Genomic DNA, 23,964 nt, shown 5'->3' with positions numbered 1-23,964 from the left:
ACGCTGGTTAGCAGTGTGAAACCGGCACCAAATGTACGGTAAACAGAGAAGGCATGGTCATCAGGGGCGTAGCAATAGGGGATGCAGCCCCTGCACCTGCAAGGGGGCCTACTCAGAGCTGTTTTGGGGGGCAGGTGGAGTTGCAGCATGAGGGGAGAGCTTGGCCACAAATCGACGGGGAGGGAGGCCAGTGTTCCCCCCCCCCCACTTACCTCGGGCTCTTCCCTCAGCGTTCCCCTCCAGCTTCAATCAGTGTCTGCAGGCAGCGGGCAGGAACACATACCTTCCTGCGTACCACCGCCGGAGCTTCCTCTCTCTAAGTGTCTGACACTACTTCCTGTTTAAACAGGAAGTAGATTGAGGCACAAAGAGATCAGACCTTTGTGGTGGATGGAGGTATGTGTTCCTGCCTGCTGCCACTGATAGATGCTGGAGGGGAACACTGAGGGGAGAGCCCGAGGTGAGGGGGGGGGACTGTCCCCCCTCCCCGCCAATGTGCAATCAAGCTCTCCCCTCATACTACAACCCCTTCTGCCCCCCAAAACGACCCTGAGTGGGCCAAAGGGGGAGGCATCCAAATTTCTGCAGGGGGGCCCGGTGATTTCTATTCACGCCCCTGATGGTCATGATCAGTCCATAGGGGAGGGGAGTATGGGGTTATACAGTCCATGTGGTATCATGTTCCTCTCAGTTGGTGGCAGGCCGTGACATATCGCGCAGCTATTTGCACAGTTTTTTCCTCTTCCCCCAGTAGGATGTAGAGTTTCCTCTCCTCATCTGTGGAGGTGAAATCTGCGATGTGGGCGGAGAGTCTTTGGAAATGGGCGGTCCTCAACGGTGTATATTTGCTGCAGTGTAGCAGGAAGTGGGCCTCATCCTCCAGGACCCCCTGGTCACATTGCCTGCACAGTCTCTCCTCCCGGGGCTTCCATGTCTGTCTGTGTCTCACACACACACTCACACACACACACACACACACTCACACACACACACTCACACACACACTCACACACTCACACTCACACACACACACACACTCACTCACTCACTCACTCACACACTCACTCACACACGCACTCTCACACACGCACTCACGCTCACTCACACGCTCACGCACACACACACTCACACACACACACACACACTCACACGCACACGCACAGACACACACACACTTACACACACACACGCTCACGCACACACACTCACACACACTCACACACACGCACACACACACACACTCACACGCTCACGCACACACGCTCTCACACTCACACACGCACACACACGCTCACACACACACACTCACACACTCACATGCACTCACACGCACACACACTCACACACTCACACGCACTCACACACACACTTACACACACTCACACACACACACACTCTCACACACACTCTCACACACTCACACACTCTCACACACTCACTCACACTCACACACACTCACACACACACACTCACACACTCACACACTAAGTAGCATAACCCCCAAACAGCAAGATTGACCAGCATATTGCCCTCAAACAACATAAGGCAGTGTGCTGCCACAATCAAATATAATTGGACAGTGTGACCCATAGAATAATATAAAGTCCTAGCAATGCCACAAGTACCTACAGTTGCATAAACCTTGAGGTGATATTGACTATACAGAAATAAATATAATATGAAATGGGGGATTACTTTTTATTTATTTTTTCTCTATCATAACCAGTGGAGTTTAACAATAAAAGACTTGAATCGGGTTTGGTAGTGTCAGTGCCTAAGTGTTAAGGCTAGGCTGTCTTTTGTATCTTGCACTGACAGCTGGAACAGATGTGAAAGTGACCACAGGTCCTTGAACTTTTACCATTGATTTTGTATGGTTATGTTTATGGTTCACTTTCAGTAAAGAATTCCCAAAATCTGTTGAGTTGATAATGTGACTCCTCTGCACACAGATTTATCACCATTTCCAGTCTTTGAGAACTCTTCTTCACCTTACAGGTCTTTCCTGTTTTTGCTGCGACTGGCCATTTCCTCTTTATCATGTGATTATGTTATCAGAGTCTGCTGTTTACCAGGCAAAGTCCTTCAGGCTTTCTCCTTGCAGTCACCAGAACTACAACTAGGATCAATCTACCATGAAGACTTGCGATTATCTATGACGTTTTGTGTCTGTCTGATGTCCCATCGAGATTGTTGGACTTTTTGTTGATGTTTGCCAGTGCTGGTGTTTGGGATAACTATCTGTCTCGCCCCCCCCAATCAGGTGCACCATGCCTCAGGAAGGAGCTGCTCGATTCTCCAAGTTGGAAGAGGAGATCACGTGTTCCCTGTGTCTTTGTGAGCTGACAGACCCTGTGTCTATCATATGTGGTCACACCTTCTGCAAAGCATGCATCACCAAGTACTGGAGCACCCCACCACCCCTGGGGTATCGGTGCCCCGAGTGCAGGAGGATCTGCCCCAAAGACCAGCTCATACCTGTCTACAGGCTGCAGAACATGATCGAGAAGGTCCAGATTGCTGTGAAAGAAGAACAGGCCAGACAGGTGAGAACATGAGAAATAATCTAAATAATATTAAAACATGTGGCTGCCCCTATGTAGCCACCATGATGAGAGGCCTGCCATGCCTCATATTATACAGAAGACATGTTGCAGCACCCTCCGCCAGCATCTTGGTACTGGAGCATGTCTCACGTGAGCCCCCTTTAATCTCTTTAGTGCTTCCTCTGCACTGCTTGTGCACCTTCGGTGGCCCCCTGTGTACCCCCGTTTAGTCCCTCTTCTGCCCCCCTTCCCCACACACATACACACACCTAATACCTTCCTGTGTGCCCTTTTTTGTGTCCTCTTCTCTGCAACCTATTTTGAAAGTTATGACTCTGCCCATTCTCATGCCACCATCATGCTGTCTGTGGCCTTTAGATACAGTGACCAGATTTTTCCCCCCAAAAAATGGGTGTGTCCATGGCGCAGAGGAAAAATGGGCGTGCCCATGATATGGTATGGGCAGAGCATACTAATGTAACTCTGAGGCAGTGAGCCAGACTTTCCTCCCAAAACACAGATATGCAAAGTGACCCTAAAGGTAATTAGGCAATGTTCCCCAAACACATAAGAAAGCAGTGTTCCCACAAACATGTGGTGAAATGGGAGATTTACATCATGGATGTCAGTCCATGACATGACTATGTACTCTGTAAAGTGCTGCAGAAGATGCCAGTGCTACATAAATACATAATAATGATATGGCGGGACATTAGACTTTGACTATGGCCGGGATTAGATTGTGAACTCCGCCAAGGACATGACGACATTCTCTGTTATGTGCTGCCTTCGATGCCAGTACTATATAAATACATAATAATATGGCAGGTCATGCTCCCTCTGTTTCACATGATTAGCCCTTTTCCTTTTTAATGGGGTGATAATCTTAACAGTATGCTGGGGTCCCATTGGCTGGCTGGAGCAGAGGAAAGATGCTATAGTTTGGCTATAACAGAGAGGGTTTACCTGCTGATACCGCCGCCTCCTGTCACTGTACTGCATGCTTCTTTCCATCTTCCTGACACTTCTGCCTACACAGCTAGAAGTTCTGCTGTGTAGTCAGGAGTGTCAGGAAGATGGTGTGTGACAAGGTTTAGGGTTGTTATTATTATCATTAATTGGATTTATATAGCACCAACATATTTACACTGGAAAGAGTAGGGTACCAGCAAGCACTTCACAAGTAAACAGTCTTTATTTATCCAACGTGAGCTCCTTTCTTAAAGTGTAACTGTCGGGCATAAAATCAAAAATCAATTATTTGTTTTTATTTGGTAAACAAGTAATAAGGATGCTAACCAGGCAATCCAAAAGTTAAAATCTCTATTACTTTTATTGTTGATAAATGATCATTCCCCAATTTGCCTGACTCTTATTTGGTACACACAAAATTTGGTACACAACAAGGAAGTTGCAGGGCATGCTTGGTTGTCCTTTTTTGCTTCTGTACATTGGTTAAGTCTGAGGGGAAATAAAGAAGCAAAAAAAGACAACCCATCATGCCCTGCAACTTCGTTTGTACGGCAACGTACCAAATAAGAGACAGGTAAACTGGGGAATCATCATTGTGACGCCAGGCGACGCCCAGTCGTCCAAAACGCACAAAAATCGCAGATCCAGCAGTCGTTTCTGATCACTGCAATTGATCGCACATCTATTGCAGGGCTCAGAATGACAAACTTTGGTTTTAAGATAGACAGTTCTGGGAAAGGAAGTTAATTGCGTTTAACACATAGCTGTAACAAGCTGGTTCCCCGGCCCCCTGGAGAGCTAATGGCCCCTCTCAGAGCATATGCCAGCTATTTCAGCTCTGAGGCCTAGATTCAGCCAAGCAGGCTACGAATCCCCGGGAGGTCTTGAAACCTTGCTCCCTGGGAAGGATCAAAGGGAAGCCAGTTGCAAGCACACACCCTGAATGACCTGAGGCTCATAGCATAATCCATAACACCCCAGTTCTGTCATATTTCTGGGGTTCCTGAGATGGCAGCTTCGCTAAATGTGGGGAAAGTGTAGCATGAGTCCCGGTGCTGGTTCTGTGAAATTCCCAGAACTCTGTCCCCTAAACTCTCATAGCAATATGGGTTTGAAGAGACTGGGGGTAAATTCTCATGATAGACCTGTAATATTTCATTTCCTAGGATTCGTAAAATCATGCTGAGTGTGAATATGCGGTATAGGTTTTAACTGCCCCCACGTGCACCCCAAGACAGGCCGAACTAGAATTCTGCCAGTCTGAGGGTCTGTAAGGATGGGACAGCCCCTGCTCCATCCTCCCGAGGCTGGACTTGTGCCTGTCATATCCACTCCCCGCAGCGATGGGTGATAAAACTATTGACAGGCTGAAACACAAGGGTCCTCCACCTTGAAACACCATCTTGATCACATCTGTGCCAGCTTGAGGATATGCTGGCATCCACCTGGTCTGAACTCTGAACTTTGAACTGAAACAAAAGGAACTCTACAAGTTTTTCCCAGAACGGACATATTTCCACAAACCCTAAGTATTTTCTCCCTTTTTATTTCATACTGGCTATTAATGTTTCCATAATTGTTGATTTTAATGATTTTCTGTATACATTAATTATTTATATTGCACGTAAATAAAGACTTTACCAAAGTCGTTTACTGTTCCGCTACACCTGCTATACAGCCATACACAGAAACTGAACTCAGGTCTCTGAGGAGTCGCTACTATTATTGATATCTAGACAGAATACAGCGTGTTTTAACCGTTTTCTTTGCAGGATCAGTCAGTCAGTCGGTAGGGACCACTGGCCCTGGTGGTGGCAGATATACCCTGAAATAGTGTGTAAAGTGTATTTCCGTAACCCACAGGCTCCCTTCTAGTCGGGCTGCTGCCTGGTTTCTGCCCACTGATCGCGACCACAGCTTGCATGATTGGTGTGCTGAAACCGATTGGAAGGCAATTTGCGTTCTGACCACCAGGGCTCCTGTGACAATCATTTATAAACAAGAAAAGTAATCATGATTTTAACTTTTGGATTGCCTGGTTAGCATCCTTATTACTTGTTTACCAGATAAAAATAAAGAATTGATTTTCGATTTTATGCCCGACAGTTACACTTTAAGCCAGCCATACACTAGTGGCTTGCCACCAGATCAACCAGCAGATAGATACCTCTTTGATTGAATCTGATCAGAGAGGGATGTAATGGCTGCCCATACACTGCACACAGATTTTGAATTGATTTCAGCATGAAATCGATTCACAACCTGTGGAGCCGTCGCTGCCGCCTGCCTCTGCCCCCCGCGTGCTTCCCCGGCCTGCAGCAATACATTACCTGTCTGGCCGGCGCGAGTCCCCGGGTCCCCACAGTCTCTTATTTCTTCCAGCGTACTCCTCCATCTTTGCTTCACTTCATGTCCCGTCCTGTGACAAGCATGAAGTTCAAATAGTAGAGCGCCCTCTACTGTTTGAACTTTGCTTTCTCACAGGACAGAACAGGAAGTGAAGAGAAGATGCCTGAAGAAGTGAGAGACAGCGGGGACTCGCGCCGACTGGACAGGTGATGTATTGCTGTGTCGGTTGTCGCCATATCAAACACCGCTAAGGACATGCTCCCGGCCCGCCGGCGACTGAGTTAAATTTTCCACCTGCACAGATCAACTGAATCAATCGATTCGATTTCCACCTGGTCACCATTTGCGTTAACATTTCACACAGCTTCGATCACAGTGATTGAATCTGATGTATTTCGATGGTAAATCGTTGCAGTGTATGGGTACCTTTTAAAACAGTTAACCCATTAGCAGCTTCAACAGAGTGCACTGCTTTTGGCCTCAGTCGGCAGAACTCGCTGTGCTGTAAATTCTTGGATTGCTTTCATCTCTTTCTGCTAGAAAAACATATAGAAACTGAAAGCAGAAGTCCTCTGTTACTGTCTCACACTGCCCCCTAGTGGCAAGTGACCATAAATTACAGCAGTACTGATTATTAGCATGGCAAGGCAAAACATGTGCTAAAATAAATTGGCCTGCAGCACTTGCAAGCCTCTAAATAAATTGACTTCTAAAGGGTCAATAACCAGGTGATTCGAACACCCAGATGACTTCAGCACTCACACCCAGGGCTATGTGCTCTCTAAGCTCTGAAGTATTGTATGACAAGGACAGTTTGCAATAATTAGTTGTGGAGTTTTTGCTGATCCTCATTTGGACTATCCTCTTCAGTTGAGAGCACCCACAGCATAGGGCACTTTGCTGTAAGGCAGGGGTCTCAAACTCAATTTACCTGGGGGCTGCAAGAGGCAAAGTCAGGATGAGGCTGGGCCGCATAAGGAATTTCACAATCGCGGCGCATCGCCGCCTCTGCCCGCCCCTCTCACTCTTCCTTCACAGAGAGGGGCGGGGAGAGGCGGCGATCCGTGCGGCGATTGACGTCAGGAGGGGCAGAGCTGAAACTGAAAGCTCTGCCCCTTCCAGGAAATGCCAGCGGATTGCCCCCCGGGCGATTTGGGGGCTCTGCAGCCCTTGTTTAGCGGCGGGGATGCGGCGGATTACTTGGGAGCACTGAAGCGAACTATAAGGAAGCTTTTGCCAGCGAGGGCCACAAAATATTGTTTCGAGGGCCGCAAATGGCCCGCGGGCCGCGAGTTTGAGACCCCTGCTGTAAGGTGTTCTGATTCCTAGCACCTGTATAAAGCTTTAGGTTTGGGTATCTGCCACAGAACTCCTCTGACATCTCTTTGCTCACATTAGGAAGCAGCCTCGGCTCTCCATCTGGTGTACTCGGACCATCAGGGGAGGCTACAGCTGGATGAGTCGGTGCTGCAGAGGTGTTTCCTGGAAGGAGAGGTGGCCGGTTACCCACTGTGCCTCATCTGTGTAATCGGGGAGAAGCGGAAGGGGAAATCCACCCTGATGAATTATATCCTCCGAGCTCTTCACAGCCTGGTGAGTGAACTTCCCCATGTGTTGAAGCTGATTTTGAAGTTTTTTAGCCAAACAAACTGATATAACTGGGTGATTGTTTCTCCCTGGCAGGAGGCGGGTCAGCCAATTGGTCTGGGGTTGGACGATGAAGATCTCGTGGGATTTGATTGGAGAAACGGTGCTGATGGTCTCACAAAGGGGATCTGGATTTGGAGTCGACCTTTTATCCTGGAGAGGAGTGGAGAGAAGGTGAGGCCGGACTTCCTCGGATTTTCTACTCTGGTTACCAGAGCCTGACTGTCCACTCAGGTGACCGATGGTCCAATACAGTCACTGGAGCCCTGATGGTCCACTCCAGTCACCGGAGCTCTGATGGTCCAGTCACTAAAGCCCTAATGTTCTACTCCAGTCACTGTAAAGCCAGTGGTCCAATCCAGTCACTGGAGCCCCAATGGTCCACTCCAGTCACTGTAACCCCAACTGTTGAATCCAGTAAGTAGAGCCCTGATGGTCCACTCCAGTCACTAAAACCCCAATGGTCTAATCCAGTCACCAGAGCCCCGTTGCTCCATTTCGTTCACCAGAGCCCCAATGGTCCACTCTAGCCACAGGAGCCCCAATGGTCCACTCTTGCCACAGGAGCCCCAATGGTACTCTCTAGCCACAGGGGGGAAACGACTTAAATATCATATAAAAAAAAAATAGTTGCACGCTTCTCCAGAAACATGTGGCGCTAGGGACTTGTATCACAGTTTCTTTGTATTCATATGGTACATAATCTAAACAGGTGTAGGTGTCCAAGCAGGACATATGCTGCTTGCTTCAGATACATGAGCACTACATCCGTAGATTGATGGGAGAACGTTAGTATTTTTGGAGTAATTTTAAGTTGTTGTCTTCTCCGGACAGATGGCGGTGTTTGTCCTGGACACAGAAGGCTCTCTGGATATTGAAGGCAATCGAGAGAATTGCATCAAGCTGTCTACCCTCTCCATGCTACTCAGCTCATATCTGGTATGAGAGACAGAAATGTATATGAAATCTTGAAGGCGTTCTATGACTTATCCGTCAGTCGGAGCTTTCATCTAACATTATTTCTTCTTTTGCATATGTCCACAGATTTTCAATGTGAGCAATTGTCTGAAGACCACAGAGCTGGATTATTTGGAGGTAGGTGACCCTGACACAACAAATGATAATGCTCGATGTACTGTATTTGGCAACACTTCCTAAGGGATCAAATTGTCTACTGAGTATAGAGAACAGAGATCAGTATAAATGGTTTGGCAGGCCTGTACTACATGTTTTGGTTTAAAATTGTCTGTTAAAAGGTAGTGGTGTTGGGGTGAAGGCTGTGGTGTCGGGTCCACCAGGGAAACTTGATGGGTAAACAGTTGTGATGTGGATTGCTGGCTGACTAGCAAACCCACAAGTCTCCAAACTGTGCTGCTTAGCCGCTTCTCCTGGACCCACACTTGAGCAGTGACATTACCACCCCTTGGCCAGCGTATCTGTCACCTCTCCTCCACTTCCCTTCCCCTTGCTGTCACCACTGCCCTGCTACTTCTGACACACTACTGACATCACCGCCCCGGATGTGAAGTTGGACATGGGTCTGGATCTAAGAGACAGGTACTCTTAGTTCATTCAAACCAATCTGGGGTTCTGTGCAAATGCTGACTCAAATGTGTGTGCTCTCTGAAAGGCTATTGGATAACAAACATGCACATACACACATGACAATGCTCAGTTCTTTGATCACTTCTCCATTTACACTCATGGTCTAAAACATTTAATAATCTCTCTCTCTCTCTCTCTCTCTCTCTCTCTCTCTCTCTCTCTCTCTCTCTCTCTCTCTCTCTCTCTCTCTCTTCTCAAAAAATATCTCCAGAATCCATCCCTTCCTTTCACAGGAGATACATGCTCTAAGCGTATCCCATCTTGACCACTGTAACACCCTCCTCTGCTGTCTACCAAAGGACAGATTGGCACCTCTCCAGTCTCTATTGAACTCTGCTGCTCATCTCATCCACCCCCCTACTCCCTCTCCTCTGATGCCGCCCCTCTATGCCAATCCCTCCATTGGCTACCAATCATCAAAAGGATCCAGCTCCTGAGCCTATCATACAAAGCTCTACATAATCTGTCCCCTTCAAACATTTCCGCATTAATTTCCAGAGAGCATCCCTCCTGGAACCTTCACTCCTCCCATGAGACTCTCTTGTTGTCCAGGCATGTCACCTCCTCTCGCCCTCCTTACAGGACTTCTCGCGAGTGTAACCTCTCTTTTGAAACTCTCTTCCACTGCTTGTCCATCATGCTCCAAGCATGGAAGCCTTCAAACATACTCTTAAAACGTATAATTTGTCATATGTAGTACTGGAGACTCGCTGCCTCATCCGCTAACCCTATTGTCTCTAGCCAACTCTCCTCTGAATTGTAAGCTTGCAAGGATAGGGTCCTCCTCCTAGCGCTTCTCATTTCTGTTGCACTTTATCATATGAACATGTACCAGTATTGGTAATGTCTCAAACCACATCAACTACGTATGTATTTGTATTTGTGTTGCTCGATATCTGCCTGTACAGAGTTTTGAACTGCTCATGTATCTGTGGGGGACATTTATCAAGAGTGTCTGAGACAAAATATTAGTAGGTTTTTAGAAATCTGTGCAGAACTGTCTAAGTCATCCTAAGAAATCACTAAATAGTGCAGATTCCGTCTTAAACTGTTAGGAATCGGAGGAGTTAGGAAGTTCTCTTAGGCAGTGCAGTGTGCGAGGGAAATTACTGTTGCTGAGGTAACCAACCCATCTGCTGTCAGCAGGCTCTATGTGCAGCTCTAGAAATCCACTCTAAACTGGCGGTATTACATAGGCTTTGGGAAGGTTCTTACTATCATGCAGAACAGTTCCCCTGCTGGTTAGAACAGTCTTAGAAGAAAAAACTGTCGGTAATGCTTTGATAAATATGGCCCTATGTTTTATGTTCAGATTAATATGTTGGATTTTCTGTTATTTGTTTGCTTTTCCAGATGTATCTTCACGTCTCTGAGCTCACAGGAACATCACTTTCTATACAATATCTGCAGGTAATGGCTCCTCGTTTTCTAGTCCATCTATCCAGAATTCTTCACCAGCCCACCTGTCCTGCACTCTCCAGCGACTCTTTGCTCCACCCATTCCCACACTTTGCTTTTCTGTGTAGCTAGAAATTCACATAAATATAGTCAAATTTAAAGCCGACCCGAGCCAAAGCTCAGGTACCACAACACAAACTTGCCTAAGGAGGGAGAAGCCTCCAGAGGCTTCCCTCGCTGTCCTCTGGTCCCCTGCCACTGCATGAGACCCTCCAGCTGATCAGGGCGGAGCTTCTTTCTGTGCACGCGCATGCAGTAGCATGGAGCTGCTTATGCATTAAGTGGCTCTAGCTTACTGCGCAGACGTGGCCATACTCATGCAGGTGCAGTGCAGCCGGGCTTGAGCTTGAAGAGGAGCACCCACTTGATTAGATTACCAACAAGCTCTTGTTTGTAATCTTTGGGGGGTCCGCAAGGGCCAACAGGGGATCAAAGGAATGCGTGGAAAGCCTCTATAGCAGGGTTGTCAAACTCAAATACAAAGTGGTCAAAATTGTACACTGGGACCTAGTCGCGGGCCAACCTCAATGTCTACTAACCATCTTGCTCCCTTAGTTCCCTGGTGTCTAATGGCCCCCCTCCAACCCCTATACAGTTCCCTGGTGTCTAGAGGCTCCCACCCTTCCCTATACAGTGCCCTAGTGTTTAGTGCTTTCCACCTACCTCCCCCATATGGCTTCCCTGGTGTTCTAGGACTTCACCTCCGGTATAGCTTCCCTGGTGGTCTAGAGTTGGCCATACATAATGCAAAGTGGGGAACCACTTGGGGGCAAAATGTAATGGCTCTGAGGGCCAGATTTGGCCCGGGGACCAGAGTTTGACATGTATGCTGTGGTGGCTGGATGGTGTAATGGTTAAGGGCTCTGCCTCTGACACAGGAGACCAGGGTTCGAATCTCGGCTCTGCCTGTTCAGTAAGCCAGCACCTATTCAGCAGGAGACCTTAGGCAAGTCTTCCTAACACTGCTACTGCCTATAGAGCGCGCCCTAGTGGCTGCAGCTCTGGCGCTTTGAGTCCGCCAGGAGAAAAGTGCGATATAAATGTTATTTGTCTTGTCTTATGCTCTGTAGGATCCAGAGGCTTCCCTCTTCTTGGGTAAGTATGTGATTTTTTTTTTACCTGAGCTTCGGCTTAGGTAAAATTAAAACCTTATCCCAACTCGTTGCTCATATTCTAAAAACACCCTTTCCCACTGCCAGTGCCAGCTACTTTCTGACCTGTGCCATGTCTAACTGGCACCAATTTGCTCATTTTAGTTGCAATAAATTCTGATTGTGGAGGTCCTCTTTAAGAAAACAATTACTTAGAAAAGAAGAGGGGAAACTAACATGGTTGGAGAGCTTCTGTTTTCAACAGAGTTTGCATCACCTCTGATGGACCAACTTCTTCTCCTGCCAAAGCATGGCTGAAACCTGTTTTTTTATTATAATTTCAGCACTTGGATATTCTGGTTCGAGATTGGCAGGAGCCCGACAATTGTGGAAGAGAAGCCGCTCGTGATTATCTAGAACGTGAGAGAGAGGTATGAAGGGGGAGGACCATGGCTGATTGGGGCAGGGGAGGATATGTCTTTGAAACTTCTTTAGAACTGATGCTGAATTTTCGTGTGTGTGTGTGTGTGTGTAGGTGTGTGTGTGTGTGTGTGTAGGTGTGTGTGTGTGTGTGTGTGTGTGTGTGTGCGCGCGCGCGCTGCTATTAGCTTGTCACTAAAAGTGAACCTGTGCTGAGAAAAATGTTGAAAGTTATGCTTACTTGCATAATCTCTAAGGTCCCCAGACACTGTGTGGTCCCTTGTTGTGTTTGGTCTCCTCTCTGCACTAGTGATGTAGCACACATCACTTTTTCGGTTTGCAAATGCAAATTTTCAACAGAGGTTCGCAAACCTGGTGAACCGCCATAGACTTCAATGGGCAGGCGAATTTTAAAACTTAGAGGGACTGTTTCTGGCCACAAAAGTGATGGAGAAGTTGTTTCAAGGGACCTAACACCTGGACAGGGGGCATGCTGGACGGGGGTACATGGCAAAAGTCCCACCATAAATTACGGAGTTATGTTTTAATCGCTAGAGGGCAGAAATCACATTACTCTCCTAAATTGGTGGAATTAAGTGCTTTAAAACATCCAGCGTGTGTACATGGCGATAAGGTAGTGTAAGGGTTAGGCCTGGTGCACACTGACAGACGAAACATCACAATTAACGCACCGCAAACAACTGCAAAGAGTTTTAGTGATAAAGTCAGGTGAACAAATCATTGTTTTTGCTAGTTGACAGGACATAAATGCTTCACGGGAGTGCAGATGATCTCGGTTTTCCAGCTTCTGTGGTTGGGTGAGGTAGTTCAATGACAGTTAGGTGACCGAAAAAACACTGATTCTGCACTGAGGCCTTAAAAAGGGGGCAGTAGTGGATACTAGATGCCAGTAGTGGTGGTAAAGGAGTGTTGGGTTATAGTCTCCAACAGCTAACGTGTGCACTGGGCACACAGAATTGCAATATAGATCAGATATTTCGGTAATAGTGTTGGCTGTATTTTCATGCTGGCACTGACAGAGTTTCTGCATACACATGGAAATCCAGCAAGTATTGCTGATCAGATTGCAGGTCGGTGCTGGCGAGAAACGTTACTGCCGGTAAATGTAATACTCACCAGAACTCCTGCTATTCAGGATTAAATACATCAGAAGCCAAATCCAAACAGCATCACTGACCTTCTCTTCATTTCCTATACAGAAACTGAGGCTGCTGAAGGACTCTGCATACCGCCGTGTGCTGGACACTCTCAGGAGTCCCTCTGTTAGCGGCTTCCTCCTGCCGCACCCAGGAAAACGATTCCTGAGATCGGGTGAAGGCAGACTGGCAGGTAACTTACACATCTGGCAGCGTTTATAGATAGAGTATTTTTCAAAAGATTTTAAAATGGTGAGAACAACATTTATTAAGTCATGAATCTGAGATGAATTGAGAACTTTGTGACACTGTACATATTTGTATAGCACTCCCCTGATCCCGCACTTTATATTTCCCCCATGCTATGCTTGTGTAGGCCTTCTTGACTAGAGTCACAACTGGACCAGGCTGCCTTACCAAGTTGTCGGTTGACCTATGCTTCACTCGGTGTGTGGCATATCGGTAATGGAGGTAAAAACTAGAGCCAGCACCCTAGGGTTGTGATACAGCCTATCAGAGCATGCACAAGGGGCAAATCTTATTACCCTATGTGTATTGCAGCTATATTATGCTTCACTCAGGTGTGAACTCATGTCAATCGTTTAACCTCTGGTTACACGGCAACAGGTTTGACTGTGCTCGGTTATATAGAGCTAGCTACACCCTACCTGACATATAGAACACCAAGTATTAACCTAGGTGTTTGTGGGGGGGGATCAGCAAAGACACCTTCCTGTACAGTCCATACATTACCTTGGATCTTCGTCACTCCGGGTCTACTGCGCATGTGCAGTAGGTCCGCGCATGGGTAGAAGACCCTGACTGGCTTTGACTGAGCCCATTACCGGGGCTCACCGTGGGCTGAATGGGCGAGAGCAGGAGGACGGCAAGGGACACATCTGTGCTTATGGGGCTGCAGGAAGCCCCGGGTAAGTAAAAAAACTAGCTTATAGCAGAATGAAACCCAGCATTTCTTCTTTTCTGTAATAGATTATTTACAGCATATTGTATACAACCAGCATTTTTTTTTTACTTTAAACAGAAGATGAAAAAGTATCTCCCAGGAGAAAACTTAGGAGAAATACTGATTTGTATCAAGCCCATAATCTTGCTATAGACCAGCAGATCTTTTAATGAGTTTGACAAACTCTTAAGACAGTTGATATGCATTTGTTGCCCTCTTGAACAGATGGTTTCTGGCCATTACTGAGAGTATTACATCAGTTGAAGAGGTGGTAGCTTCTTTACATATGTTGTTGCTCTTGTACTTTCTTCATCAAAACGCACACTTTCCATCTCCACAGACATGGATGACGACTTCAGGGGGCACCTTAGAAGATACATCTCCGACCTTGTGGCAGGAATCTGGCTCTTCCAGAAGACAGACATCCGTGATGAACGGATCACCTGTGCTAAAGTGGGGGCAGCGCTGAAGGTAAGTCCATTTATTCTACTCCCACCATTTTCTGAACCATGCACTGGTTTTCAATTCTGCTGGCTTAGAACTTCAAGAAGGCCGAGGTGACATGTGACATGATGAGATAGACATGTGTATGTACGGTGCCAAGCACACAAATAACTAGGCTGTTCCTTTTTTACTTCCTCTGCCTGAAAGAGTTAAAAATCAGGTATGCAAGTGACCGTTTCTGTTGGGTCTGGACCGGGCGTAACACTCACTGATAAGGAATTACAGCAATAAAACACTTTCCTGGCAGAAAATGGCTTCTGAGAGCAGAAAAGAGATAAAAAAGGGTATTAGTTCATGGATTTTAGCTTTGGCATACTTTAGTGAATGTGTCATTGAAAAGAGGCCATGAAACAGTAAAAACTTAAAAATTAGATTTATAACTCTGGAATAACTAAAGAAAAAGTCATTTTTAGGAGAAAGAGGATAGATACTATTATTTATCTCAATTTTTTTTCTCACCTCGGATGTCCTTTAAGCCTTAAGCCAAATCTGAACTAAATAATCATCCACTTTATCTGAAATGTTCTACATGCCTAAATTATCTAGTCCTATTAGTGCAATGTCGCAAAAGACATACATGTCCTTGCAACAAAATATCAAAATATGCTAATCCAAAAAGTAATTACCGTATATACTCGCAAGCAAGCCGACCCGCATGTAAGCCGACCCCCCAACTTTCACCTGAAAAAACAGGGAAAAATGATTGACCCCCATATAAGCCGGGGGTAGGAAATGCTGGCCGCCTTATTCCCCTAGTGTGTCCCAGTATAGCTAGTATAGTGCCCAGTATAGCTAGTATAGTGCTCAGTATAGCTAGTAAAGTGCCCCAGTTTAGCTAGTATAGTGCTCAGTATAGCTAGTATAGTGCTCAGTATAGCTAGTATAGTGCCCAGTATCGCTAGTATAGTGCCCAGTATCGCTAGTATAGTGCCCAGTATCGCTAGTATAGTGCTCAGTATAGCTAGTAAACTGCCCCAGTTTAGCTAGTATAGTGCTCAGTATAGCTAGTATAGTGCTCAGTATAGCTAGTATAGTGCCCCAGTTTAGCTAGTATAGTGCTCAGTATAGCTAGTATAGTGCTCAGTATAGCTAGTGAAGTGCCCCAGTTTAGCTAGTATAGTGCTCAGTATAGCTAGTATAGTGCTCAGTATAGCTAGTATAGTGCCCCATTATAGCTAGTATAGTGCCCCATTATAGCTAGTATAGTGCCCAATATAGCTAGCATAGTGCCCCAGTAAAGCTAGCATAGTGCCCCAGTATGGGTAGGTGGGTGGGTAGGTAGGTGGTGCCCCTCCCCGCTCCCCCTGCGGCCGCCGCTGCTATTACCTTAGGCGGCGCTGCTTCCTCTATCCCCGTCCTGCTCCGATAACTAACTACTTCACAGCAGCGCGCCCCTCGCTGCTGTGATGACCGAGGAAACCATAGAGAGCGGTTCCCATAGTAACGGCATCGCCGCTACAGGAAGCCACTCTCTATGGTTTCCTCCATCATCACAGCAGCGAGGGGCGCGCTGCTGTAAATGAGTTAGTTATCGGAGCAGGACGGGGATAGAGGAAGCGGCGCCGCCTAAGGTAATAGCAGCGGCGGCCGCGGGGCGAGCGGAGAGGGACACCACCTACCTACCCACCCACCTACCCATGACTCGCAAGCAAGCCGACCCCCCAACTTTTGGGCCACTTTTGGGGGGTGAAAAATTTGGCTCGCTTGCGGGTATATACGGTATATAATAATTCTTTATTAGGAAAGACAATCAGTCCTTACAAAGTAGATACAAAATAAATCAGTATAAGAATAAAGCTGGTCTGATCAGACAAATCATATGATTAGAGGACACATGCATTGATTCATAAATGATGCAACCACATTTTATTAGAATTAGAGTCCCTGTAAAATGAATGCAGAAGGATTACGATTCATTACAAAGTAATTCATAGGGATGATGTCGCCATCTCTTGGTGGAAAATAATTATAACCATTCATAGATGGTCAAATCCATAAAATTAAAGGACAGCCTCTGTTGTTATACATAATTTGCATTAATATAGTTACATAATTATCTCCAATTGGAATGTAATAAACAAGGGTACATAAACAAATGATTAAAAAGATCAAGAGCAAAAAAGTCTCATAAAGCTCAGTGAAATAATATTATAATCCAAAGTACTGTATATCCTAAATGGATCTTTCATTCTGACAGCGAAATGGCACAAAATCCGGCAGTATTGCAACAAAAAATAGTGACGATACGTGAGAACACCATTGCAATAAAAATATGTGTGTGCGCATCTGGAGAGTATGCACAGCGCATCTTCACTTTTTCCACATTTTGTTATGTTACAGCCTTATTCCAAAATGGATTACATTTATTTTTCCCGTAAATTCTACACACAACACCCCATAATAATAATAATGTGAAAGAGTTTACTTGAGGGTTTTGTTTTTACTAATTTATAAAAAAAAAAAAAAAAAGAGAAATTCCATGGACATAAGTATTCACAGCCTTTGCCATGAAGCTCAAAGTTGAGCTCAGGTGCAACCTGCTTCCCTTGATCATTCTTGAGATGTTTCTGCTTTTTAATTGGAGTACAATCTAAACTGCAACATGATGCAATCCAACCAGCAGCCCCACCCACAGACTTGCATTGAAGTCAACTGCGCTGAATTTAGGAGTTAAAAGCAAAACCTCTGTACATTTTCTCAGAATTTTTTAGTCCAAAACCTGTCAGATATGTTGGATTTTTATTGTCTTTAGGAACAAAGTAGAAAAGTCATTTTATAGTGAATTTTACTCTTGGAGAAATGTATTTTTTGAACAGGGGTTGAAAATCACCAAAGTTTGTTTTTATCTATATTTTACACAGCACAACATTTTTGAGGCATAGTTGTACGTTATATTTTTTCTACTTTTAATTTGTATTAATATTCCAAAGATGAATAACTGACTTTGTACAATTTTGAAATGTCAGAACATAAAAAAGCTGTGGTAGCCAATAGTTCACGAGTAAGAAAAGAAAATGAAATGGCTATACGCTAGAATTCATTCTATACTATAATTGCAGCACTTGGGGGCCTGGAGGAGGTATGGGCTGCACTTTAGGGACAGGAGGGGATAATGGCTGCAATACTGTATGCAGTGCAGTTATTAACCCCTCATGAGATCCAAGTGCAGCCATTAAGTTTGCTGGGTAGACTTCTACTTGAGTCAATAAAAAGTTCCAGCTTAAGAGGGTTGAATATTGGAGTCGAATTATACACGAGGTTGACTTGTATTCGAGTATATACGGTATATAGCATGTCAAAATAACGGAAAAAGGTCATTGTATTGTAGTAAATCTAATAACATAAACCTTGGAATATCAATGCAAGGAATCCGTACTCATGAATTGGGGAGGTGTTGGTTCCTAGATGGGCAAAGCCCACTGCACCTGGGATATGAAAAAGGACATACAACCTTGCCATCTTTGACTCAACCCATGGTACCCGGCGCTCATAAGAGTGTTTTTACATGACTGTGCGCTTGCCTGTATGAGATCACATTCTGGCTTCAGGCTCTTGGTCCAGATTATGACTTGTTTTATCTTACAGGAATTTGTTGGCATATTACGGAAAGAAGAATACAAATTTGGTTCCCCCATGGAGGTAATTATAATATCACGCATGGGAACACACATATTAATCTGTACATAAAATATAATCTAGAAACCATTGTAACATAGTTAGTTTGATTGAAAAAAAGACATCCGTTTATCAAGTTCAGCCAAAAAGAAAACAAAAACAAAAAACACTGTCCGGAACAGCACATGTTACAGTTGATCCAGGGGAAAGCAAAAAAACTTACAAGGCCTGGGCCAATTAGCCTTAAAAGGGAAAAATTCCTTCCTGAGTTGTCAGTCAGATAAATCTCTGGATCAACTCTCCCGGGAATGACCTAGTGATTATAGCCGTGGATGCCCTTCAATGCAAGGAAAGCATCCAAGTCCTCCCTCTCCATTAGTTAGTGGGGCGGGGCACATTAATTTTCTCACAGGAATTTGGAATCATATGACAATGTTATCTTTGCTGAAAAAATCCCACCCCCACCAAGTGTGCTAGGTGCTAATCTATACGTGATCCCAATCAAAAAACCCGACCAATAATTGCCTTCCATCACCTTCAGTGGGAGTAGATATAAACCACCAGCGGAACTGTAGTGAAATATTTTTTTAGAATGTTTATTTATAAATTATTTATTTTGAGTTTGCCCATTGTGAAATCTTTCATCACCCTGATTTACATTCTGAAATGTATCACAGGTGGTTACATCATTACTGCTAATGCTTGCAGAATGTTTTTGTGTGTTCTGAAGACAATAGAAATACTTTCTGGTTTCCCAGAATGCTCTAGTAGGAGAATTCTGCATAGCTAAACAGCCTAGGCTATGACATCACTGGGGGGGGGGGGCTACATACCAATATATTTTGACAATGGAGAGATTTCTAAATCCTCCCCTCTTGCAAGTCTCTACTAAAAACCATTACATTTACTAAGTGGCTGCTAGATTAGTCATATTAAAACTTGTACAGTCTCATTTATGTGACTGGAGATACCTTTCAAAGTGGATCTAAACTCCTAACTTCTTCTCTGCTCTAAAATATTAGCCACAGCATGATAACCTATACGGTAAACATTTGTAACAAGATGAACTTTGCAGAGAGCACAGAAAGGGTTCATCTTCTGTTTTCTCTGCAGAGGCAGAGCCAGGGAGGTGCTGTGAATCACAGCTAATGATAAGACTTTTTGCACTCAGATGTAGCTATACAAAGCCACGGGGCACACTGCAATTGATTTCTACAGCACTTAGATGCGGAAAGAAAACATTTCAATGTGTGCTGTGCAATCATTCAGGAGCGTTTTAATACAGTGACCAGATTTTTCTTGGCTCAACCTGGGACAGAGGGGGGGGAGGGGACACTAGCGCACCGCGCCCAAAAATAGGCGTGTCCATGACAACGGTACAAAAATGGGCATGTCCATGACATGGCGTGGGCAGAGCGAACTGTAATGTAACTTTGAGGCAGTGGGCCAGAGTTTCCTCCCAAACCAGAGATAGGCAATGTTCCCAAAACGCATAAGAAAGCAGTGTTACCACAATGATGTAGTGGAATGGGAGATTTGCACCATGGATGTCAGTCCATGGCATGACTATGGGCTTGATTCACAAAGCAGTGCTAAGTGTTAGCACGCCTGTGAAAAGCCCTGTATCATTCCTAAAGTTAGTTTAGGCGTGATATGTAGCGCTCGCGCGCACAAGCGAACCATCACATCGTGGTGCGACTAAAATGGGGCACCCGATGCGCCTATAAGGTCGACCTTATAGGCGCATCAGGTGCGCCGTTTTAGTCGCAACACGATGCAACGTTTTGCGCGCACCGCGCTGTGCGTGCGCAAAGTTTTGCGTGTGGGACTTTGCGCGCAATGTGATTTGTAAAAAAACGGTGCTAACCTACTTAGCACCCTGGTTAACACTCCCAAAGTTTTTAGGTGTGCTAATCGCCGCAAATCGCCCAAAATCAGGAAACTCAGACGCGTCGCCTGCACCATTTTCAGGTGATTTCCCGTTGATCGGGCTTCAGTGCTATAGAAGCGCTAAACGCGATCGCGTAAAAATCGCCACGGTGTTCAGTGATTTTTCCACTGCAAAATCACTCACGCAAGCCTGTGTTTTGCGCTTCCAGGTGTGAATGGGGCCTTACCTCTGATACATGAATTGCAATAACTGTTACCTCCGACAAATGAAATGCAACTACCGTTACCTCCTTTATGTGTCATAAAATGCAGCAGAAAACGATTACTTTGACTCTGCAAACGGTAAATGAGGCAAACATTACCTCATGCGGCCACAGAGTCCTACGGCTGGGACACCCAGCGGCTAAAAGTGGGACATAACCTGGGACACATTGCAGCCTAGGATAGGGGACCCTGAACCTGGGACGTGTCCCAGGTAAAACGGGACGTCTGGTCAGGGTAGCTTTAAGCTCCAATGTCCTAGTTTTCTCATTATTGTGTCCGATTTCCCCTACAGATGTTCTACTCCCTTGAAAATCGGAAGTATATGACTATCCTACTGAAGAGGTTCCAGGACTTCATGGACCAGCAGGTAACAAGACCTTTAGGGAACTGGAATGTGAACTTGATTGATTCATAAACTGTTAGTACCATAAGTAATAAATGTTAGAGCAAAATGTTTAAAATGCCAATTAAATCTAACAGATGGGTTATTTCATGCACTGCACAGCAGTACGTTGTCACACAGCATAGCAGCACACATTTTCAGCTCAACACAGATCTGTACCATTCATTATCATTGAATGGGGAAGCGCTACAACTGAGAGCAACACAGGCGCGCTTGCGTATAACACACAACCAACTGCGTTGCTAAGGGAAATGCAGTGTGCTCACACCTCAACGGAGTTTAGGTGATCGTCAAATTGCTTGACAATCATCTATGGTCCGATAGGAGGAGTCTGAGGTGCAGACAGGTTTCTTTTTGAACAGGAGTCACATGCCTCTCCCTCCGAGCAGCTGCTACTACCGATGATTGTAATGTGCTAATTTCATATAAAATTTCACATTATTACAATTTCACAATTGACATTTCACATAAAATTACACATAATTATGATTTCACAATTGAATTGATTTTGCGCAATCCATTCGTAAATGTTGCATGTTACCCAAAATGAAAACACAGCAGTCGTAAATTTTTTAAAAATTTTTTTGAAATGTGAAAAAATTCTGAGCAAACCAGAATGGTAAATTGGAATACTGGGAACAAGTTTTAAAAAAAGTCATAAAAACCTTGCAGGTTTTGTAAAAATCTATCATTAAAAATCCAAAGAAATAATGGTATTTTAACTCCATAAAATTATATTTTGCTACCGAACACCTGAAGACCTTTCAAGTTCTGTATACCGTATATACCGGCGTAAAAGGCGACTTTTTAACGCTTAAAAATCTTCTGAAAAGTCAGGGGTCGTCTTATACACCGGGTGTCAGTTTTTCAGTATGAGGCTGCCGGGTGTCATGCAGAGCTTTAAATTACCTGATGCTGCAATGTGCCGCTGAAAGGAAACATAGATCACGCTTTCTGTTTTAAAAAAAAAAAAACTGTAGCTTATTGCGAGCAGACCCTCGCATGGGTAGCAGTGCTGCCTCCGGGATCACCTCACTGGTGACGTGTGCACTCCACAATACAGCCCGGCGATCTCTTCAGCACATACATCACCAGTCAGGTGATCCCGGAAGCTGCTCTGCTACACACACAAGCGTCTGCTCCCAAGAAGCTACAAGGATTACAGCAAGTTTTGCCAGTTTATGAATTGAAATTGCAAAGTGCAATTTTAACTGAAAAAGTTGGGGGGGGGGGCAGGGGGTCGTCTTATATGCCGGGTCTTCTTATAAGCTGGAATATACGGTACTTATTTTAAAGAGGACATTGTAGGTGGGGAAAAGCGCCTTGTCCATGGTCAAGGGTTTTACCAGAGGCCCCGCACATCATGCACCATGCTGGCCGGTATGGCTTAGGGGGCTGTCTAGGCTCTGCATTCTTGCTATACCAGCGTGCATAAGTGTCAAGGCGTTAAAGAGTCTTGGGAGGGGTGACACTGTCCGGTTTCTTGAAATGTGTATACAGAACTCCAAACTTGGTATAAATTAAAGGCTACAGCAGCAAAATGTCACTGTTAAAAAAAACAAAAAAAAACAAACATTTTCTTGTGCTTTTTGAGAATATTGATTTAAAAAAAAAATTCTTTGACTTGTTCCCAGAAATTCAAATTTCTCATTTTTACTCTCTCGTGAAATTATGGAACATAATTACGGTTACGCATTAAATTAATTACAAATGTGCTGGTAATTGTGCATCGTAATTGCGACTTATGATGTGAAATTTGAGCATAACACTAACTGGTACTCTTGAGTGGCTCCTCCTTTGGAAGGAGCCAAATCGGAACTGTGAAAAAAAAAAAAAACAGTTTCACTTACCTGGGGCTTCCCCAAGCCCCCAGCAGCCGTCCTGTCCCACGCCGGTCCTACACGATCCTCCATTCTGCCGCTGCCAACTAGTTTTGTTACCGTCGATTTGTAAGACGGCAACTGTGCCTGCGTGCCCCGGGATACGCAAAGCTTTCTTCGTCTTCCAGCCTGCAATAGCGTCCTGTGCTATGCGGCATCCTGCGCTATTGCCAGTTGCCGTTGACTTACAGGTTGACAGTAACAAAACTACTGCTATTTTTCACCAAGGCACTTTATCTGTAGTAGGTTCGCAGTTTTAAAATAACTCAAAGACCACACGTAAATGTAAAATATATAACATTGAATGAATACATTCTTGGCTACAGAATGTTGGTCAAATGCCCAGATGTCTTTCAGCTCGATCAGATAAGTTCACAAATAGTCCTGAGGGGCCCCATATGCCCTTATGGGCATCTCAGCTTTGGGGACCTGAGTACAGTTTGCTCTCGATAAAGCAGTCCCATCGTGAAGCCAGTGATATAGGGGTGTTGGCCCCCTTTTATATACCGATACAGACAAAGACACCGTCCCAGCCAATCCTAAGTGGTCTTCAGACACCTTTCCTTAAAAGGCTAAGGTATATTACATGTACTTTAAAGAATGTTCCATATAAGGAAATGGTCAGTAAAATGAAATGGCTGAAGTAAAGGAATGTTAACTATTCACATACTGGTAATGGGCACTATGCCAGGGGCATTGCTAGTATCCTAAGAGGTCCGGAGCACTATTGGGCACTCTAGATGGAAAATGGGTGTGGCCATGCACCTGTGTGTGGGTGTGGTCATGGGTGGAGACAAATTTAAATGAATGTAAAGGACAAATGTTGTAGAGAGACGGATATGGAGGCTACCATATTTATTTCCTTATAAGTAATACCAGTTACCTGGCTATCCTGCTGACCCTCTGCCTCTAATGCTTTTAGCCATAGACCCTTAAGAAGGATGAAGTAGATCAGGTGTTTCTGACATTATTGTCAGATCTGACAAGATTAGCTGCATGCTTGTTTCTGGCATAATTCAAACAATACTACAGCTAAATAGACCAGCAGGACTGCCAGGCGACTGGTATTGCTTAAAAGGAAATACATATGGCAGCCTCATTTTACCTCTCACTAAAGTTGTCCTTTAACAGCAGTCTAAGAAGCTCCCTCACCATTAACAAAAAACAAAAAGGCAGCATATCACATAAATAGGCAGTGT

General features: G+C 45.0%; 1 protein-coding gene across 7 annotated transcripts in view; it reads left to right on the top strand.

Annotated features, from left to right (window-relative positions):
- The window catches only part of LOC137524293 (RING finger protein 112-like), a 77,086-nt gene that overhangs the window by 45,737 nt on the left and 7,385 nt on the right, over nucleotides 1-23,964 (top strand). For all 7 annotated transcript variants that reach the window (XM_068243999.1, XM_068243998.1, XM_068243994.1 and 4 more), the window contains 11 exons: nucleotides 2,264-2,546; nucleotides 7,266-7,460; nucleotides 7,551-7,688; nucleotides 8,349-8,453; nucleotides 8,559-8,609; nucleotides 10,473-10,529; nucleotides 12,013-12,099; nucleotides 13,309-13,438; nucleotides 14,550-14,680; nucleotides 18,299-18,352; nucleotides 20,775-20,849. In XM_068243999.1, the coding sequence (XP_068100100.1) occupies nucleotides 2,271-2,546; nucleotides 7,266-7,460; nucleotides 7,551-7,688; nucleotides 8,349-8,453; nucleotides 8,559-8,609; nucleotides 10,473-10,529; nucleotides 12,013-12,099; nucleotides 13,309-13,438; nucleotides 14,550-14,680; nucleotides 18,299-18,352; nucleotides 20,775-20,849 (1,299 nt within the window). In that variant the 5' untranslated portion in view covers nucleotides 2,264-2,270. The remainder of the gene's footprint in view (nucleotides 1-2,263; nucleotides 2,547-7,265; nucleotides 7,461-7,550; nucleotides 7,689-8,348; nucleotides 8,454-8,558; nucleotides 8,610-10,472; nucleotides 10,530-12,012; nucleotides 12,100-13,308; nucleotides 13,439-14,549; nucleotides 14,681-18,298; nucleotides 18,353-20,774; nucleotides 20,850-23,964) is intronic.

The sequence above is a fragment of the Hyperolius riggenbachi genome, chromosome 7 (assembly GCF_040937935.1).
Source record: "Hyperolius riggenbachi isolate aHypRig1 chromosome 7, aHypRig1.pri, whole genome shotgun sequence".
Taxonomy (NCBI): domain Eukaryota; kingdom Metazoa; phylum Chordata; class Amphibia; order Anura; family Hyperoliidae; genus Hyperolius; species Hyperolius riggenbachi.
The sequence above is the reverse complement of the archived record's forward strand: the minus strand, read 5'-3'. Positions and strand labels throughout refer to the sequence as shown.